Raw genomic sequence first — 22123 nt, 5'->3', positions numbered from 1 at the left:
AGAGGGGATGCAAGGGTTCCTTAAAGTTAGAGAAATCAATATTTATACTGAGAGGGGGCCTGTTCTGCTGAGTTACTCCAGCTTTTTGTGTCTACCTTCAATATTCATACCGCTACCCATGTGAAATATGAGGTTCCTGCACCTCCTGGGACTCTTCCCCGTCCTGCACCGCCCCCGCCCGATGTCGCCTGTGCTGCCGCTGCAGCGCCACCTGCAGCCCGGGAGGGGGAGACACGGGGCTGAGCCGCCGGGATCGTGGCGTCGCCGGGGCAACGGGCGGAGAGGGCTCCGCACAGCCGGGTGGCTTCGTGATGGAGGCGAGCGCGGCCGCAGCGGCGGCAACCGGGGACAAGGGGAGCCCGGACTCACCAGCCGGGAGGAGCAAGGCCCCGGTGTCGGAAGCGGACCTGGAGTGTGTGTCGCCGGCCGGAGAGCAGGGGAGCCCGGTGTCGGAGTGCGTCTCGCCGGCCCGGCGGTGGAGCGAGAGCCTAGAGATGGTGTCGTCGGCCGGGAGGAGCCCGGAGTCGGTGTCGCCGGACGCGACGAGCTGGGCCCCGGTGTCGCCGGACGGTATGAGCGGGAGCCCGGTGTCTCCGACCGGGTGGAGCGCGGACCCACAGCCGGTGTCCCCGGCCGCAGAGATGCAGAACTGGGTGGTGCGACAGGACGCGCAGCAGCTAGCGGCGAGTCTGAGGGCTGATCCCTGCAGCGAGGTAGGTCTGGTGAGAGCCAACTCGGCTCAGCTCGGCCTGATGCGGCTAACCATCGCAAAACCCTTAACATTAAACGCCAGTTATAATGTCATGAAGATTATCTGCAGTTGCATTATATTTCACATCAAATTCCTACAAAGCAAAATAGTTGGAAGCTACAAATCCTAAAATCAATGCTGGAAATCGGGCAGCAGCCTAAGTTCACAAGTGATAGGAACAGAATTAAAAGTCGACTCCACCATTCAATTATGGCTGATCTATCTTCCCCTCTCAACCCCGATTCTCATGCCTTCTGCCCATAACCCCTGACACCAATGTCAATGTCACCCAGCATTAATGGAGGGAGGCATAAAACTGCAGATGCTGGAATCTTATACGAAACAAAGTGCTGGAGGAACTCAGTGGGTCAGGCAGCATCTGTGGAGGGAATGGACAAGTAACAAATCCTATTGGGACCCTTCTCAACACTGGGTAGAGGAGGGGGAAAACTGGAAATGAGAGGTGGGAGAAAGGGACAGGGGAGGGATGAGATAAATCATCAATATGTGATATATGGAAACAGACATGGGAGTTTTTAAATTCAATGATCATATCATTATCTAACCTCATCTACTACATTTGGTGCTGCAAATGTACCACCTTTATATCGGCAAAACCTAGTATACATTAAATGACCAGTTCACCAAAGGCTTGAGCTCCGTCTGTCTAGGCCAGGCAGAACTCACAGACTTCATTAATTTTACTACTAATTTTCATCTTGGACTCAAATTCACTTGGACCATCTCCGACATCTCCCTACCGTTTCTTGATCTCACCGTCTCCATCACACAGGAGATAGACTATCGACTGCCATTTATTATAAACCTACTGACACCCACAGCTATCTAGACTACACTTTTCCCACCCTGCTTCCTGACTCTATCCCTTACTTCCAATTCCTCTGTCTACATCACATCTGCGCCCAAGATGAGGTGTTCCATACCAGGATATCTGAGATGTCCTCATTCTTTAGGGAACGGGAGTTCCCCTCTTCCATCATAGATGAGGCCCTCACACGTGTCTCCTCGATATCCCACAGCTCTGCTCTTGCTCCCCCTCCCCTCAGTTGCAACAGGGACAGAGTCCTCAACATTTACCCATCAGCCATCACATACAGCACATCCTCTGTGATCCTCTGACATTTTCACCACCTCCAAAGGAATCCCACCACCAGCAACATTTTCCCATCTCCACTCCTTTCTGCTTTTCGCAGAGACCTTTCCCTCCACAACTCCTTGGTTAACTCGTCCCTTGCCGCCAAACCACCCCCTCCCCAGGTACATTCCCCTGCAGCCGCAGGAGGTGCAATGCTTGTCCGTCCAAAGACCCCACAGTCTTTTCAGATGAGGCAGAGGTTCACTTGATCCTCCTCCAACCTCATCTACTGTATCTGCCGTTCCAGGTGTGGACTCGTATATATCGGCGAGACCAAGCACAGGCTCGGTGATCATTTCGCTGAACACCTCCGCTCAGTCTGCCGAAACCTACCTGATTTCCCGGTTGTTAAACATTTAAACTCCTCCCATTTCCATACTGACCATTCTGTCCTGGGCCTCCTCCACTGTCAGAGTGAGGTCCAGCGCAAATTGGAGGAACAGCACCTCATATTTCGCTTGTGCAGCCAACACCTCAGCGATTTCAATATGGATGTCTCTAACTTTTACATAACCCTTGCTTTCCTTCTCTCCATCCCTCCCCCTTCCTAGTACTCTGACCAGTCTGATTGTCACCTTGATTACATTTTATCTCTGAATGCTTTGTTGTCACCTCCTAGCTAACAAAGATTAATTCTACATTTTCCTTGATCTGCATCCCCTTAGATGTTTTGTTTTCACACCTTACACTTCCTTATGCTCTGTGTCTCCCTCTCCTCTGACTGTCAGTCTGAAGAAGGGTTCGACCCGAAACAACACCCATTCCTTCTATGTAGAGATGCTGCCTGTTCCGCTGAATTACTCCAGCATTTTGTGTCTATCTTAGGCCTGCTGGAGCTCCTTGGTTGTTAACCATTTTAACTCGCCTCCCATTCCCATACCGACCGTCCTCCATTGCCAGATTGAGGCCATATGCCAACTGGAAGAACTGCATCTCGTATTCCACTTGGGTAGCTTACAAGCCAATGGTATGAACATGGAATTCTCCAGTTTCAAGCAATATCTCCCTCCCCCTCCCCCCCCCCCCCCCATTCTCTTTCCCTTGTTTCCCTTGTACTTACCTTGCTCACCTGTATCCTCCTACAATTGCCCCTGCCCCCTATTTTTTTCCAGCTTTCTCCTCCAATCAATCAACTGTACCTGCACCTGTCCACTGTACATCGGTACATGTAACAATAAAGTATAATTGAACAAGGGTCCTGACCTGAAACATCATCTGTCCATCCCCTCTTCACCTGCTGCCTGACCCGCTGAGTTCCTCCAACACTTTCTGTTTGGCTCACATAAGCCGCATCCCTGACAGCAGATTCCTGAAACAGGCAATCTGCTTTGAGCTCTGTCATGGCAAGAGAGTACTCCGGAAGATGGATACATTGCAATAAGGATGTTATCACAACTTGGCTGTGAGGATATTCTCACAATCTTCTCAAAATGGAAAAAGGAATATCCAGTAAAGCACTGAGAACTTTATATTTCTTTATGAAAGCTCATGGCAGCCAAGCAAAAAGAAGTACATAGCTCCCAAACTAAATGTGTAATATCATGTGCAAACATGGCAGTGTTTATAGAGTCCACATTGGTCTCAGCAGCCACTTCAAAACCCACAGAACTGGAGTGGATAAAAATCACCTCAAACCTGCCATAATACCATGCCCATCAAAATATTTAAACTATCTATTGATAACCTGAAATTGGTAAATGTACTTTATCAATGCATCCTATCCTTCCTGATTGAATGCCAGCAGGCAGAAATATGAGAGCATTGAAGAAGGCGATTACATAGTACTGGTGAATAGAAAATGCTAGAAAAATACCAGGCTTGCAGTATCTAGAAAGACCGTATTAATGATAGAACTCAATGAACTCTACTCACTTTTGATACGAAGGGGCCAGATCCAAAATTGTATTGGGTCTTTCAGCTTTGCATCATTCTTAGCTGGCATTATCTATTGCAGTGCCATTCATTTCATTTGAGTCGGTGACTTAGTTTAAAAGGTTTGTTTTAAGGTTTTATTTTTCTTCATTCAACTGACAGTAGAACTCCAATAATCTGCTATCTGACTGTAAGGAAATCCCCAAAGGATCAGTATCTGACTTGCCAAGTACAGATTCCTGTGCTTCCATTAGCATATCAGGTCCCCAGTTCCCCACTTCTTTCTGCTCATTGCTATGCTCCCGTGCTCTCTTCCCATTGGGGCCCTGGTTCCCATGCTCCCAGTCACTCTCTGGTCCCCTGGTTTTTGATCCCTATTGAAATTAGCTGGTTTGTTGAAAATTTTGATTCTACTGTATCATATCTTTAAAAGGTGTTTTAAAATGTTTTAAGATTAATACAGTAACATAGAATAATCCAGAAGGTTTGCTCATCTGGTACCATCAAAGTCCTGAACATGCTAGATTAAAAGATTTTGTACCAGATTTTTAACTGTTGCTCAATTTGTTTATAAATATTTTTCTGATTTAAAATTTTACATTATTTTAAATATTTTTCACTGTTTCCAAATGCTCAGAAATCAGAGGCACTTGCGAACAATGAAAACCACGAACCTAGGTTATTTTTTATCATGGGCCACTCGAATTCATAGAACAGTTGTGGTGTTGAAGTCGCCAAGTTTTTTAGAGCCATGTGATCCTGGGACATTGAAGTCCTTATAGTTGTGATGAAGAGTCAGAGTCTGCTATTTGCAGTTTGATCTACTGCTATTTCAAAGGTCTTCACTGGTAATATTTTTACTTGCCAGCTGCCTTACTAAAATATATTGATCTCAAATTCATTGTTGTGCCATGCTCTCTGTATAGTGGAGAAGATAAGAAATTTAAAGGAGATAGAATGTATAGTAGTTTTTTAAAGGCTTTCAAAGAGGAAAGGAGTAACAAAATGTAGGTAATGGAATTCAAAATCAGAATGTAACAAAATAGGAGTGGAGCAGACTAATTTGCAGCATAGTGTGAAGATCTGGATATACAACTGAAGGATTCCTAGCCTCTGGATTAAGTTTGTGGAGGAAATTGAAGTTCTGTGACTTTGTGGCTTAAACAGTTCTGACTGGTTGCTGAAGCAATGGAGATTAATTAGTTCATGCTCAAAAGCAAACCAGCTGCAGTTTATGGAGGTCAAGGGTCTAGCAGAGTCTTTAGTTTAAAATCTGCTACATAAGCAATGAGGGGAGAGGGAGTGATGACCAATAAATAGTGTGTTCCTTTGGTAGAATAAAGCTGTTCGTAATAAATTAAGATCAAAGAGTAAGGTTGAGATTGCACAGCGTCTGGGCTCATCCATTTGTGACAGACAAGAGGGTTGGTGCCCTCGCACTTTAATTTTGCCAAAATCTTAACATCTACTGAGCTATGCTGAAAACCTCTTTTAAAAAGAACTTTGCTCCAATGTAAATGCAATATGGGCCCAAGTCTTACCTTAAAGTGAGAAATCCATTTTATACAGGGTTGCATAGTGCAGTTCAAACGGAGTGGAAAAACAAGGAGCCTTATTAGGAAGAGGAAGGAGGTATTAATTGATATTAAGAATAAATAGATTTTAATTAAGAAGAAAATAATTATTCAACAGACTGTCATTTTCTAAACCTCTAGTTCCAGGAGGGATATCCTTCAACTGGAAGATAAAGAATGTTACACTGCTATTTAACAATGCAGAAAGGAGTAGATATGTGCATGACATTGGCAATAGGCAAATTATTGGAAAATTTGAGGTTATAAATCAGCATTTGCAGTGGTGCCGATCAATCATAGTACCAGTGGGTACAGAGGAGATTTAGGAGGATGTTGTCAAAGCTGGAGTTGAGGAGAGGCTGAGTGCGCTGCTGTTTTCCTTGCAACAGCAAACACAGATGCACAAATATATTTGAGGCTTAGACTGTGAATAGGAAGGGCAAATTAACGTTGGCAATGCGGTAACTATCAAGGTCACTTAACTAAGTTAATTGTTGCAAGTCTTCGAGAACAGTTGAGGAAATTATTCTTTACCCAAAGGGTGGTAGAAATCTCCAACTCTGTGTGAAAGAGGCGATGGAATCAATTCAAAGATTACTGTGGATTCATTGTCTCTTCTAGCAATATGAAACTTGTAAAAACTAGGCTGATGGTTGAATAATGAATGTGGGGCAGTTTCAGAATAGCTGAAAATGCTCTTATGTCAAACAGCATCTGTAGAGAGAGAAACTGAATTTTCAAATACATTTGACCTGAAACATTTCCAGCATATACACTGATCAGCCAAAACATTATGACCTGATGAGCCAAAACATTATAACCACCTGCCTAATATGCTGTTGGTCCTCCGTGTGCAGCCCCATACGCAGCAGGGTGCGATGCACTATGCATTGTGACACATTCCTCCCGTGACCACCATTAAATTTTTTTGTGACTTGTGCCACAGTAGATCTTTTGTCAGTTCAGACCAGATGGATAGCCTCCGTTGCCCTCGCGCATCGATGAGCCTTGGGCGCCGAACACCCTGTCGCCAGTTTGTGGTTTGTCCCTCCTCGGACCACTGTCGATAGGTACTCACCACTGCTGACCGGGAGCACCCACAAGCCTTGCCGTTTCAGAGATGCTCTGACGCAGTCGTCTGGCCATAACAATTTGGCCCTTGTCAAAGTCGCTCAGGTCTTTACTCCTGCGCATTTCTCCTGCATCCAACACATCAACTTCAAGAACTGACTGTTCACGCTGCCTAATATATCCCACCCATTGACAGGTGCCAATGTAACAAGATAATCAATGTTATTCACATCGCCTGTCAGTGGTCATAATGTTTTGGCAGATCAGTGTATTTTTTATTTATAGTTAGCAAGTTTCTTCTTGTTGTCTGTTGGAATCATAGCATTCAATCTAGGACTGCTGACACTTAAGTGCTGTAATGTGCTGTAATGTGCTGACCTCACCCACCTTTGTTTGGTGCAGAAAAAAAATCAAATAACATAAACTACCTATGGGTTATTTGAGTAATTTCAATCTTATAATTTATTATCTATAGTAACATTAAAAAAATGAAGGATGCAATTCTCTAACATGCGTGTTTATGTATTGTTATTTAACAGGGGCAAAGGGTATTTATGTGTTGGCCTCTGTGTGATGTTTCTCCACCATGTGATGGACAAAATTTATAGACACGAAAAGCTGGAGTAACTCAGGCAGACCCTAAACGTCACCCATTCCTTCTCTCCAGAGATGCTGCCTGTCTTTTTGTGCCTCTTTGGTTTACACCAGCATCTGCAGTTCCTTCTTACAAAGACTAAATTAATAGATCTATTGAGTCTCTAATTTGACTACAACAGCTGGCATCTTTGAATCTAGCCTTTGTTTTTCTTTACATAATCCCTTGGGGCACACATTCCTAAACACCAGCCACCTATTCACATGCTTCTCATATGATGGCATTCCTTGTTGATCTGCCTGAGACCGTTTGAGTTTATTTTGCTTTCCACACTGCTGTGGACTGGTGTTAGATCTTTTTTGTAGCTTTATGTAGTACATAAAAGTTCAAGTACAAATCTTTGACGCTTATTTACTTCAATTTCACCATCTTTTATGTACCTATTATTGTCAAAAACATTTAAAAACTAAAAATCCGTGACTGCTTTGACAGAAGAAAAACCTGTTGTCAATTTGTGTTCTGTCAAAAGCACTCAAGTACTCAGTGAAATCAGTCCTGCACATTCATCCCAGGTGAGTGTGTGGAATGTTCCAGGCACAGCCAAAATGTGTAGGAAGGAACTGCAGATATGCACAAGCCTGGCCATAGAAAAATCAGGGCTCATCTTCTGGAGCTAGCACATTTACTAACTAACAAAAGTGATCACTGCCAATCAATTATTCAATCGCTGTTTCCTGCTTCATTTAAAAAAAATAAGAACATTTGAAATCAGTGGAAAGTCAGATCTCTCCAACAGTGTAGAATGCAAGATTAGCAATTTCTAGAGGTTCAGTGGATTCCCAATCAGTATTATTTGGAAGGAAGATAAAATGGTTCCAGAAAAAATAATTTTACCATGCTGAAGATACAAATGTAAACCTTTGGGCAGTAGCAATAAACTGCAGACGTGTAAAGCTGGTAAGGTCTCAGATTATGTTATTTCTTGTGCCTGTTCTGCACTGCCAGTATACTTGATACATGGTGCTAAAATACCAGAAAACAAGGTATGTAAATAACACATACTAAAATCTATGTAAGATCAGAGTTTACCTTGCCATTAAAAGGTTTAAAAGAAGATTGAATAATTAAGCCAAATCTCTGCCTGACTAAAATGTTTGCCATTTTGAAATTCCAAGTCCAAATTTCTGGACTGTCCAATTGAACAATCAGTGAACAAGTATTAAAAAAAACCATTTAGTTATTTATTAAATAGATCTTAGTGTTGAGAATGAACAAAATAATTCATCCAACAAAATTTTTGATTATCTGTATGAAATGCTGCATTTAGATGGAAATTAAGATCTCCAAGACAACTGATTTCACCCACAGCTAATTTCTCATTTGAAAATGGGGATCATTGCTCCAAGTTTTGTGATGGTTTCCCTAACATAAACCTTTATCATAATACTTGTTACAAATGAAGAAACTAGATATCCCACAGAATACAAATGACCAAACAGCGTAATTAATCCTTGATTTTGATCTTTTATCCAGCCCCTGTTTGCAAACTAGAGTATTGGCTGCAAAGTTTTTTATTGCAATTTTTCCAGATTTTTCTTCTAGAAAATACACTTTACCCAAAGATTTTCATATCTTGGGTGCTCTAAATGGCAGACTCATCAGACTGTATGATTACTTGGTGAATTCTTGACATTCAGGAAATCAGCTGCCTGGTCTGTTTGTTTTGATTCATTTTATAAGCTCAAATGTTTGGCATGGGGCAATTCTTTTTGCTGTTTCATCTCCAGATGATGATGAACTAAATCAGAGTATTCACGTTTGTTATTTGTTAAACATTGTAAAACTAAACCCGGCATAATCTAAACTTCGTATTGACTTGTGAAACTCCGTGGTATTTGAGTCCATAAAGACAAAAGATCTGTTTTGGATTATGTGGCTGTTAAACTATTTACCTGGAATATATTCCTTTTTATTGCATGTTGAACAGTCCAATTTGTTACATAATTAAACTGACCGAATTGAAATTTAAGTTAAAATTAATAAATGTGAATTGTTTGCATTTATTTCACACTGTTTCACATCCTTACTATTGCTGAATGTTTACATTAATTTCTTTTGAATAATTATTGTAGAAATGGTTCGGGCTGAGGAAGTGGTGATATTGTTCATTGTGCCCATAATGTCTGAGAAAACTCTCAAATGTTATCACCGTTCATGACTTTCAGACTACCACCATTTCAGAGAATAATAAGTAACCACTATTGGTAATGTAGCAAATTTTTGCTGCATTTATAATATTGATTAAAGATTGTTGGTTCAAAGAAATTCATCCTCTGAATTATGCCAAATAATCTTTTACATCCACGCAAATAGATATATCATACTTTTATGTTAATGTCTCATTTGGAAGACAGTACAGTACATTCCCAGCCAAGAATATACATTCAATATGCTGCATTGAGAGTTGAATCCACAAGGATTTCTCTTATTCACTGGTTTCATTTTGTTTTCAATCTGACATAATAGTTTCCTCTGACTAAGGTGATGTAGAATAAATATTCTGATCATCATTGTTGGAATGACTGCCGTCCTTCTCTTCTAACAACTCAAATGGAATTTGAGGCAATTAGTGTGTCAAATCTTTTACCAATATTGGTACATCCAGTTTGTCTTTTTCCACATGTAGGCCAAAGAGCTTGAAGAGAGCATTGAAGAAATGTTAATCCGATTGGATGAATTTTGTGGAATGCTTGACATGGTAAGTTTTACTTTATAAATCAAAGTAAGAATTGCATAACATAGCTAATCTATTCATCACAATTTTAAAAGGGTAAAAATTAGTTATATTATTCACAGCAGAGGACATTGCCAGGACATCGAAAGTGCAGAATAAACAATGTATTGAGATTTTATTGTATTAAGATATTTACGTCGATCTGGGCAAACAGCTGAAATTTCCGCAGACCATCACAGCAACATCATTCCGGCCAGACATGATTATCACCTCTGAAGTGACAAAACAGCTGATCATTCTGGAGCTGACAGTGCCCTGGGAAGAGCGTATGCAAGAAGCAAATGAGAGGAAACGCGCAAAGTACCAGGAGCTGGTGGAGATGTGCCGGCACAGAGGCTGGAAGACTTGCTATGAACCCATAGAGGTGGGCTGTAGAGGCTTTGCAGGACGCTCACTCTGCAAAGTCCTCAACCAATTGGGCATTACGGGGCTGGCAAAAAGAAGAGGGCCATTCAATCCGCAAGCGAAGCCGCAGAGAAAGCCACTAGATGGCTTTGGATTAAGAGGGCTGATCCGTGGGCAGTTGCTGCTGGGACGCAAGTCGGGGCCTGATCAACCCCGGCTGGGTCGCCTGGGCGAGGGTGTCTGATGTTGTGAGACCCGAAACACCCGATGACCCCAGGTCACATCACTGAGGATGCGTCCCAGTGCATCCAGAAGATGTATCTTGCATATTGCTGGTAGAAAAATGGACAGCATGAGGATATTACATATTTATAATATAAATTACATTTATAAGGGATCCTGATTTATTGTATATTCCAATCCTCATAGAAATTTAGAGTATAAACCAGACAGTTGACAAGAAGGAATACGAGACTACAGATGCTGAAAGGTGGCGCCAAAAAAAATCTGCAGAAAGTAGATGGCTAGTCAAGCTGCATCTGTGTTGCCTGATGCGCTGAGCTATAACAGCAGTTCATTTTTTGCTTTACTTTTTGGCGGCTTGCATGTGGCAAATTACAATATCTTCCAGTTTAGTTTTGCATCATCGAAATGTAATTACTTAATCTGAATTTTTTTTAGTATTGTTCTCGAGAAATTACCCAAAGTATACACATGCCTCGGTAGCTCCCCTATTAAAACATCTTGGTATAAAACAAATGACCTAATTGCATAGCCTTAGCCTTGATTTTGCATTTGCTGCAGTGAGTGATATTGATCAGTCAAACCAATGCAGAACCATTCACTGAGGATTTGGGTTATCTGTGATCAGAAAAAGCAGCTGTACTGCATTTTAACTCTTCAGATTGAAGACTCCTTAGTGCGACACATACGAGTTTAAATCAGGAAGTAAAACTCGGCATATGTAAAAGCAGGTTCCAAAAATATAACAATAGGGAAATATAATGAGGTTCAAGGAAAGCAATAGAGAAAAATATAAAAGCTTTATATTAAGTCACCGATATCAGTGCCAGCACATTTCTTTTGCCCTAAATCTAAAACATTAACATTTGACATATACTTACAGCACATCCCTCAACCTTCTCTGGAATACCTAGTAGGTAAGTACCCAACCCCACAGTTTTTAGATATGTGAATATTGCAACATTTGAGATACTGGAGAACAAAATCTTGTGGAAGGGCAGAACAAGTGGATGAGGCTTATGAAAGAAAAAGGCTTAGATACGTCGAGTTGGCAGCAGAGGTTGAGCAGCGAGGATGGAGAGCAAGTGTACGTCCAGTAAAGGTGGGTTGTAGAGGTTTCATAGCGAGATCGACCACATCGCTATTTGGAGAGCGAAGAATTTGTGGACAGTTAGCATCAGGCAGCAAAGCAAGGCAGTAGGTGGATTTGGTGGAGAAGAACTAGTGTCAGTTGGAGGCAGAAAGGAAATGTATGACATGCAGTATGTGTATTTCTTTGTAATTGTAGTCTGTGCAAGTGTATCCCGTTATGCAAGGGTGATATTTGTGATGTTACAAGCTTATTGATGGGCTAGGATTAGTGGAAGACAGGATGCAGGTGTTTAGCATTTGTTAGAGTGAGTTAATTTGCTGCAGCTTCCTTTGATGGATACTGGTAGCAAAGCTGGTGAGAGCAGGCATTGAGGATGGTTGTTCTGGGACTCCAGAGCCAACTGTTGAACTTTCCCGAGATGTCGTGGGCTTAACTCAATGAAACACCAATGAAGGGAGGTGCCCACTTGATAATCCCAATGATATACTTGCATCGACAGGATTAGTTTTTTTTTTAAAGAGCTAATTAATATGTAGTGTTTTTTTTTGCATATGTCAATTTACACTTATTGTAAATTGGTGTATTTAGTTAGATAATATTTTGGGCTTGGTTTTCTTAGTTGAGCGCTTATCCTGCAGTTAACACTAGACCAAGTGGACCCGTTGGGCCCAAACCACTCCTGCATTAGTCCAGCACCCTCTCCTCCCCCTCAATCCCCACTGAACCCCTATTACCCCCCTCACCCACTCCATCCCCCCGAAACCTCTCCTGCATTGGTCTAGCACCCTCCCCTCCCCCCCACTCCACCCCCCCTGAACCCCCCCAAACCTTTGACAAGGTTCCACATAGGAGATTAGTGGGCAAAATTAGAGCACATGGTATTGGAGGTAGGGTACTGACATGGATAGAAAATTGGTTGACAGACAGAAAGCAAAGAGTGGGGATAAATGGGTCCCTTTCAGAATGGCAGGCAGTAACTAGTGGGGTACCGCAAGGCTCGGTGATGGGACCGCAGCTATTTACAATATACATTAATGACTTGGATGAAGGGATTCAAAGTACCATTACCTATTCAAAGTACCAGCTGGGTGGTAGTGTGAACTGCGAGGAAGATGCTATGAGGTTGCAGGGTGACTTGGACAGGTTGTGTGAGTGGGCGGATGCATAGCAGATGCAGTTTAATGTGGATAAGTGTGAGGTTATCCACTTTGGTGGTAAGAATAGGAAGGCAGAGTATTATCTGAATGGTGTCAAGTTAGGAACAGGGGACGTAAAACGAGATCTGGGTGTCCTAGTGCATCAGTCACTGAAAGGAAGCATGCAGGTACAGCAGGCAGTGAAGAAAGCCAATGGAATGTTGGCCTTCATAACAAGAGGAGTTGAGTATAGGAGCAAAGAGGTCCTTCTGCAGTTGTACAGGGCCCTAGTGAGACCGCACCTGGAGTACTGTGTGCAGTTTTGGTCTCCAAATTTGAGGAAGGATATTCTTGCTATTGAGGGAGTGCAGCGTAGGTTCACTAGGTTAATTCCCGGTATGGCGGGACTGTCGTCTGTTGCAAGACTGGAGCGACTAGGCTTGTATACACTGGAATTTAGAAGGAGAGGAGATCTTATCGAAACGTATAAAATTATTAAGGGGTTGGACACGTTAGAGGCAGGAAACATGTTCCCAATGTTGGGGGAGTCCAGAACAAGGGGCCACAGTTTAAGAATAAGGGGTAGGCCATTTAGAACTGAGATGAGGAAAAACTTTTTCAGTCGGAGTTGTGAATCTGTGGAATTCTCTGCCTCAGAAGGCAGTGGAGGCCAATTCTCTGAATGAATTCAAGAGAGAGCTAGATAGAGCTCTTAAGGATAGCGGAGTCAGGGGGTATGGGGAGAAGGCAGGAACGGGGTGCTGATTGAGAATGATCAGCAATGATCACATTGAATGGTGGTGCTGGCTCGAATGGTCTCCTCCTGCACCTATTGTCTATACCCTTTCCTGCATTGGTCTAGCATCCTCCCCTCCCCCCACTCATCCACTAAGTCTGGGAGGATCTGTAATTGGATGGATGGGCCCCAACTGCACACGCTCGGACTGACGTCGAAAACGCAGCTCGTCCTCCCGGTGGGGGGAGTGCATTTATTAAAGTTAGCCCCCCCCCCCCATTGGCTGAGACTTGCCACTCAGGCAGATTCCATTGTGACGTCATTCGTTGAACATGGAATCCGTTTAATGAGGTAATTTTTAAACTTTAAAATCTCTCTAACTTAAAAAATAACCAATTTGAATTGAAACTTTGATGAAGGTGTCCCCAGGACAAAGGTGAGTAAGGTGGTCCTAAAATTGTGGCGCTATAGTGTACCATTTTTTGTGTGGATAAAAACCACACAGAAATAACTTTGGCACAAACAAGATGAGTTTTAGTAATAAACCTTGCTTTGCAGTCAGTTATCTTATTCAGACCTTGCCACATTCTCCATGTGTCCCAAGTGATTATACTGGGACTCGTATTGTCTCTTGGCATCCTAGATGGCTTTGTGTAGAGGGCCTTCTTTTACCTCAGGAACATTTCCACTTGTATGCAGCGGATCTGGCCTTAACCTGTGAATGTACCTCGCAGTTCATCCATGGTTTACAGTTGGGGACCACTTGGAAGTAACTTCTTGATTACCACATTTGGATTGTCTAGGCACTAGTTTGCTACTTGATCTATAGTTTTCCTCATTTTTAATCCAAATCCAGGTAATTTTATTTTTTAGGCAATTAAAGGTAAGCATTTTCTTAGCAGAGTAACATATCACTGTCTTTATTTTTGTTACTAACATCAGTAATCCTTATGTACTTTGCACAGAATAAAATGAGAAACCTTTCTAGTTATCATTTTAATCTGATGAACAGTAAAAAGATGGGCTACTTTGATATTTAAAATTGGTGACCAATGTGCAGGCTTGACTTAAATTAGAAAGGTGGCGTATCATTTTATTCTCTGCAAAACTCAAATTTTTGAAACTGAAGCAAACTACATAAGTCAATTAGAAACATCTGTTCTGATTGAATATGTTCAATTGTAAATCAAGTCAAGTCAAGTCAAGTCAAATTTATTTGTCACATACACATACTCGATGTGCAGTGAAATGAAAGTGGCAATGCCTGCGGGTTGTGCACAAAAATAATTACAGTTACAGCATATAAATAAAGTTAATAAGTTACTAAACATAGCACAAAAAGTGTCGACAAAAATTTAGTCTCTGGGGTTATAAAAGTTGACAGTCCTGATGGCCTGTGGGAAGAAGCTCCGTCTCATCCTCTCCGTTTTCACAGCGTGACAGCGGAGGCGTTTGCCTGACCGTAGCATCTGGAACAGTCCGTTACTGGGGTGGCAGGGGTCCCTCATGATCTTGCTTGCTCTGGATCTGCACCTCCTGATGTATAGGTCCTGCAGGGGGACGAGTGTAGTTCCCATGGTGCGTTCTGCCGAACGCACTACTCTCTGCAGGGCCATCCTGTCCTGGGCAGAGCTGTTCCCAAACCAGACTGTAATGTTGCCGGACAGGATGCTCTCTACAGCCCCAGAGTAGAAGCAATGAAGGATCCTCAGCGACACTCTGAATTTCCTCAGTTGTCTAAGGTGGTAAAGGCGCTGCTTAGCCTTACCCACCAGTGCGGCAATGTGCGTTGCCCACGTCAGATCCTCTGCGATGCGGACTCCCAAGTATTTGAAACTGCTCACCCTATCCACAATAGACCCATTTATCTCCAGTGGCGTGTACGTCCTTGGATGTTTAGCCCTTCTGAAGTCCACAATCAGCTCCTTTGTTTTAGTGACATTCAAGAGGAGGCTATTGTCCTGACACCAGAGTGCCAGATCAGCCACCTCCTCCCGGTAGGCCTTCTCATCGTTGTTGGAGATCCGGCCCACCACCACAGTGTCATCAGCAAACTTGATGATGGAGTTTGAGCTGAACCTGGCCCTACAGTCATGTGTGTACAGGGAGTACAGTAGGGGGCTAAGGACGCAGCCCTGGGGGGATCCTATGTTCAGGGTGAGGGAGCTAGATGTGTGTTCCCCCATCCTGACCACTTGGGGCCTGGCAGTGAGAAAGTCCAGGACCCAGGCACACAGAGGGGTGCTAAGCCCCAGTTCCAGCAGCTTCTCAACCAGTCTGCTGGGGACTATTGTGTTGAATGCTGAACTAAAGTCAATGAACAGCATCCTCACATAGCCCCCCTGGCTGTCCAGATGAGAGAGAGCGGTGTGTAGAACCTGGGAGACCGCATCATCCGTGGACCTGTTCGGACGGTATGCGAACTGTAGTGGGTCCATGTTGCGAGGAAGGAGGGCGCAGATGTGCTTCTTGACTAGCCTCTCCAAGCATTTCATGACAACCGAGGTGAGGGCCACCGGTCGGTAGTCATTTAAACACGCTGGAGAGGAATTCTTTGGCACCGGTACAATGATGGATCTTTTGAAGCATGCAGGGACCACGGACTTTGCCAAGGAGAGGTTGAATATTGTGGTGAGCACTGGAGCAAGCTGAGTAGCACAAGACTTTAGTACTCGCCCAGATATACCATCTGGGCCTCCAGCTTTCCTCGTGTTCACATGCGTCAGAGCCCACCTCACCTCATGCTCGGACACCGAGAATGTGTGCACATCCCCGGCGGTGGATCCCCCTCCAGCCTCGCTAGCCAGCGCCCCTTCGGTGCTGTTTTTAGACGGCGAGCTGGTGGTGTTACCCGTCTCAAACCAAGCTTAAAAAGAGTTCAGGTCATCAGCTAAGGAGTGCTCACTAGCAGGTCTTGGGGTAATTTTAATGAAGAAATAAATTTAAAGCAAAGACTAAAAAAGAGTATTTATATTGAGCAATTCTATTGAAATGTTCTGAAGCTAAATTGATTGTATACAATAACGTAACATTTCTATTTCTCAGATTCGAAATGATTCCTCGCAAATTTTGGATGAAAATATACCAAAAATAAAAGTCAAGGCACTAGAAATGAAGGAGGTGTATGCAAAGATTGATAAAATGGAGGTTTGTAATGATTAAATACTTTTCTAACACCATGTGAAATTACAAATGCATAGAAACTTCAGATGAAGGTGCTATGGCATGGATGTAGTGTGAATCATGCATGAGGATGTTAGAAGTAGGTTTTTCAAAATTTTTAATACCAATTTTAAATGATTATTACCCTTTGAGGTTCTCCCATGTATTCTGTGCTGTTGATTAGTGTTTGGATAGGAAACACAGCAACTCAATTAGAAAATAGTATTGTGGATAATTCTTCAGTCTACATGGCCCATGTTAGTTGATTCAATAAACAAGAATATAACCGTGAAAGATGGGTTGGAAAATAAATCAAATGGAACACTTCAGGATTTTGACAATCGTTTGCAGTTTAAAAAAAATGTTTTTCTTTTAATTCCCTTTAAAGAGCAATAGGCATTGAGCTTGCTCATTCACTCCACTTCATTGCTCAACTTTCTACCTTCCTCGATTCCTTAAGTATCCACAAATCTCAGTCTCAACCTTGAATGTACTGAACTAATCATCTTCTGGTCTTTTGGAGATAGTTGCGCAAAACAAAAAACATAAGACTATTTGAGTGAAGAACTTGTTTATTTGGTCCTAAAGCGCTGACCACTTTATTCTTGGACTGTGCCTGCTGGGTCTAGATACACCAGCTGGAGGAAATGGCTTCTCAGCTTCTGCCCAGTTAGTTCCGGTTTTAAATTTCAACAGATTAACTTGGTTTAGAAACCAGGAATGCAATTCCATCCTTTTCTTTTAATACCCTACCAATCAAAGGCATCCATTTATTCCTCCTTTCGCTAATCCTCTATCCATATTTTACCTGAAACCCCGTTGGTCTATATTGTGCAGCTGTTTGTGTATTGCCATGTCCAATGTCATTTACAAATCCAGATACTTCACCTCCATTGATTTGACTATGAATCGTAATTATACATAAAACTGCCACAAAAATTGTCAATACTATTTCCCTTTCATGAGACCTGTCGCCTGATTATGATTTTACAAAGTCCTGCAATAACATCCCTACATGTGGATTCCCAACAACTGTCAGTTTTATAGCAGTTTCCTAATTTCACTTTCCATTTTTAAGAATAACATTACATATGCTGTGTTGAAATGTTTCTTCTCCCCAATCCAAATTACATGCATATTGTTATATGCTAACATTCCAGTTTGAATTTTAAATTATTGCAATGTACTATTCACCCAGTTGCTATCTTCAAATTTTCCCTGCAACCATTTAAAAAAGTATTTTGCTGCATAATATGGTTTGCAGGATTTCTCCAGATTAAATTTTGTCGTCAACCTCTAGCGTTGTACATTTTTCTGCATTTCAATGCTCTCCTCCCCCCCCCCCCCTTCAGTTCACAATGTTGCATAAAATAAAATTGTTGACAAAGATGATTGATTCTTACCTGCTTTTCCAATTCAATAGTTGGCAGTGGACAATAAATGTCCAACAATGTCAGCCTCCCAAGAATGACATTTTAAAATTGGTTTATCTCTTTGATGCCATTAATCAATTCATGTTTTTTCTAGGACTATTAGCTTGGCTTTTATAAACAAATTGTAGCTTAAAAAGTGATCGTTTCGATTGAGTTTCATGCTTTAAATAAATTTGGATTTAATGTATATTTGCATGTGAATTGATAATATAATTGCACAAATTAACAAAGAATATTAGTATGGACCAAAGACAAGATTTATCAATCCTCATTGGAAAAAAATGATCATAATAGATTAATTAAATTTTGGATTAACATTTCACTCTGAACCAATTATCACTATTTTATGGAATGACATCTTGGAATTTGTGGATGCAATTTGGAAATGTTATCTAGTTGATTTTTCCTTAAGTTTTAGAACATGGGTGTCTTTTGTTGACTTGAAGCTAATACTTACAGCATGTGAATGTATGTATTGTTGATTGTGCTGCATATGGAGTTGATTTTGTTGAAATGAGTTATGAAAAGTCAAGTAATTAATTCTATTGAAATTATTTTTAAAATATTTGGAACTGACAGCATTAGCCATGAATGGAGGTAGGCATTGCCACGTTTTAATACAAAATGTCTTCCATCATCTCAAGATGAATACTAGGGCAATCCCGAGTTCGAGGATGACTTGCTTCTATTTGGATTTTGTTGGTTCTAAGGTGACTAAAGCAAGATAGCAGACCGTGCAAAAATTGGAGCAAAGGTGCCAACAGGGTGGGTAGGCAATCATAGCTGAACATTGTCAGTTACCATTTTACAAGAATTGCATCTCCCGCTTAAGCACAGCCACCGTTAAAACAACTTGAAAGTATTGGGAACTTATCCTGCAGTGTATGCCTTGCTTTACAATAGAATTGGCTAAAAGTTGAGTAGAGAACTGAAGTAACTCCCCTTAATTCATTTCATTTCCAAATACTTTTGTTAGCATTTCAAATTGCCATTTCAGTGCAATGTCTCTTTCATTCTAAGGTGTGTATATAATTTGTGTTCTTAGATCTTTCACCCTGCTCTTCATCTAATTTCAGTAGACCCAACATGCTGCTTTAAACAAATTCCTGCCCAGAAATTAACTCGGTAAAATGGATAGGAGAAACTGCAAATATAACCTATTTCCCCAGGAAAAGTAGTTTAAACTGAGAAATGACAGCTGTCAGATGAAAAATATTCTTTGCCATAAATGTATTACAGTACAAGTTTTTATCTTTTGCAGATTTTTGTGAAGATGGTTGAACAGAGTGCAGCTACGCTGGAGGAGCAAGTGGTTCAGGCAGAAAAAGATTGCAGCAACTTGTCCCGTGGTGTTTGCAAATTTCTGCATTCAATCAATGCACCTTTTGTGAATGTAAGTGAAAGCACAGAACCCATACATAAACCACAAAGTTTTATTTATAAATGTTAACAATTCAATTGCTTAATTATGTGTTCATTATTAACAGAGTAAGGGGAATTATCTTTTCAGGGGGTGGGGTAAATTGGTGTTGGGTGATAAATGCAATGGAAATTTGCACTATTTCTTTATTTAAAAACAGTAATAATCCAACCATTGCATTTCAATTACTTTCTCATTATTTTCCTCATGCAGAAGAAACAAAACTTTCTTAGCCAACAGAATTTAACATACGATCTACCCAACCTATATCGAACTGAAGCATATTTTCCTGCAAATCCCAATAGGACATTCTTCAAACCAAACAACTCATAACTATTGTTGCTTAAGAGGTCACTGTTCATGCTGACATTGACATTATTGCAAGTCATCTAGTTTCTCCACCTAGTTCTACTTGGACGAGACCTGGAAATTGCTTCATTGAAATTATGGAGATATGTGAAATAACTTTTGCAGTACAAAACGGACTTGCATGAAGACACTTGGATTAATGAGGTTGAATACTGTAAATTGGTAGTACAGCTCCACCACTGATTTTCCAGCAAATGTGGTCTAGCACCTCCTTTAACCCAGATAAAATTACGAGAGTGCATTTCAAGTCTCCCCGAAACTGTGGCACCTAAGCCATGTGAGGCGGCTAATCCCGACCTCGTATCATATCATATATAATACAGCCGGAAACAGGCCTTTTCGGCCCACCAAGTCCGTGCCGCCCAGCGATCCCCGCACATTAACACTATCCTACACCCACTAGGGACAATTTTTACATTTACCCAGCCAATTAACCTCATCGGGACTTCCATAATGATCGGCGGGTCAAATTTGCCCCCTGCGGCCAGGGCTGGAGGATCTGTTCCCATAGCCGATTCTGCAGGCCAGAATCTCAGCAGCCTAGGTAGATGGTTCCCGTACCGTTGGAATCCTCTCAAGAGGCCGTGACCTCTGTTGGTCTGGTGAAGCGGATTATCCAGAAAGGCTCTGGAAACAAGGTTGCCGGAAAATCGGTGATGGACTTGCAACATCAAAAATGTCTAAAGTTGGAGCTCCAACCCACCATGGCAGCATATTAAGTGTAACATAAAAAAGTTAAAAACTGTTGCATGGCCAAACTCAATATTGGGGTGTTTTTCTTTCAATGCAAGAAATACAAGTAACTATATTATGAACAAGTAAATTCAGTGTCGGATTGACAGCAGCCTGCTTCAAGGTAAAGGTGTCTTAAAAACAAAGTTTTCACATGCATGCTTAAAATACCAAGCATGAACATATAATCTAAATTCTAACTTAGTATTTACTGGAGTATTCCTGAATAATCTTAACATCCATCTTCATTGGTTCAAGCTTATGAATACAATACTTTTCCTGCTTTTGGAATTTAGACATTTTATTTTCTAGAAGAACAGAAGTCAACTACCACTTATCACACATGCATCCTGTTTATTGGATATATAGAGCTTAAAAAGCAGGGCTTTAAAATCAAAATAGGAATATAATGAAAGCAATAGAAAGTCTAAGAAAATATAGCTATTTTGTAAAACAAATAGGTTTATGGCAAAGTGATTTATTTTATGCAGATATTTATCCTAAAACAGCACAATTCTCCAATTTTAAAAAAATCTTTGTTATAAGGCTTTGTTATAAATTTAATAGGATCAGTTTTACACCACACCCTCCCTTCCTGTCAATTTAACATGTAATTTTTGCACAGCAGTAGATGTACAGAAAGCATCTCTTCCTGTTAAGTAATGCAGCCATAGCCAAATCTTTGGCAGCAGTTGAATTTCTATTGATAGATGATACAAACTAGCCAAGGAAAAGGAAATAGTTTGAAAGGATTGTTATGTATTTAATAAGGAAAAATTGGCATTGTGATAAATGCTTGCATAAAACCAGCCTTGAAATTAAACTCCAGTTGTTGATGGAATATGGATTGGACCACTGACTTGTCAAAATTTGATTGTGTTTTTCAAAGTGAAGTTATCACTAATGTGTGGAATTTATAACAGCAAATTGCTCAAACATTTACAAACGTCATCCTACCAATGGTGGTGAAAATGACCAACAGTAATTTGTCTTCTACATAATGTTTTGTAGAATAAACATTTTGTGCTGATATCTCTGCATTAAAATTGAGATTGTTGTTACTTTGGAAATTGACTCAAATTTGTTTGCAGACAGAATTATTGTGTATGCTGTATAGATGTAAAACTATTGAGCATCACTTGATCAATTCTGTAATTTGTTTTAAATTGTCTCTTAATTTATCCAATTAATCCAGCATAACTGTTGCCATTCACTAATTTATCAAAAGTGTACATTTTGATTTTCAATTAAACTAAATGATTAGTTATCGATTAGGTTAGTGAGAAAATTACTTTTAAAGATATACATTTATGGAATGACATCTTTCCATTTATTGAAATATGAAATTGGTACAATTTCAATATCCCTTTTGAAAGTGGCTCAGAACTGTCAATTTATGGGAAGGACATTTTATTTTGTGCAACTTTGCTAATGTTTTCTCGTATTTAATTTAATCTGAATTGAAGACATTTTTTGTAGAAAAGGTAAAATCATACTAATTGACCAGTGTACCTTACAGAGATGCCAGTTATTTAGTCAAATGTTTGAACTGTACCAGTGCATTTAAAATTTATTGTGCACGTGTGAGAGCTGATACATGGAATTCCAATTGTGATAAAAATGTGGTTGGCCTACGTTTTA

At 41.0% G+C, this 22123-nt stretch overlaps 1 protein-coding gene across 2 annotated transcripts; it reads left to right on the top strand.

The window, feature by feature from the left end:
• The first annotated feature begins 227 nt into the window (after positions 1-227).
• On the top strand, positions 228-21665 carry LOC144604505 (biogenesis of lysosome-related organelles complex 1 subunit 4-like). 2 transcript variants are annotated; one of them, XM_078418998.1, is made up of 5 exons: positions 228-713; positions 9706-9777; positions 16412-16513; positions 19223-19354; positions 19595-21665. In XM_078418998.1, the coding sequence occupies exons 1-5, from the start codon at positions 312-314 to the stop codon at positions 19712-19714; spliced, it is 828 nt and encodes a 275-aa protein (XP_078275124.1). In that variant the 5' UTR covers positions 228-311; the 3' UTR covers positions 19715-21665. The 2 variants fall into 2 exon arrangements, with proteins under 2 accessions (XP_078275124.1, XP_078275125.1); XM_078418999.1 differs by lacking the exon at positions 9706-9777.
• Positions 21666-22123: the final 458 nt, after the last annotated feature.

The sequence above is a fragment of the Rhinoraja longicauda genome, chromosome 22 (genome assembly GCF_053455715.1).
Source record: "Rhinoraja longicauda isolate Sanriku21f chromosome 22, sRhiLon1.1, whole genome shotgun sequence".
Taxonomy (NCBI): Eukaryota; Metazoa; Chordata; class Chondrichthyes; order Rajiformes; family Arhynchobatidae; genus Rhinoraja; species Rhinoraja longicauda.
This window is presented reverse-complemented; position numbering and strand designations above follow the sequence as displayed.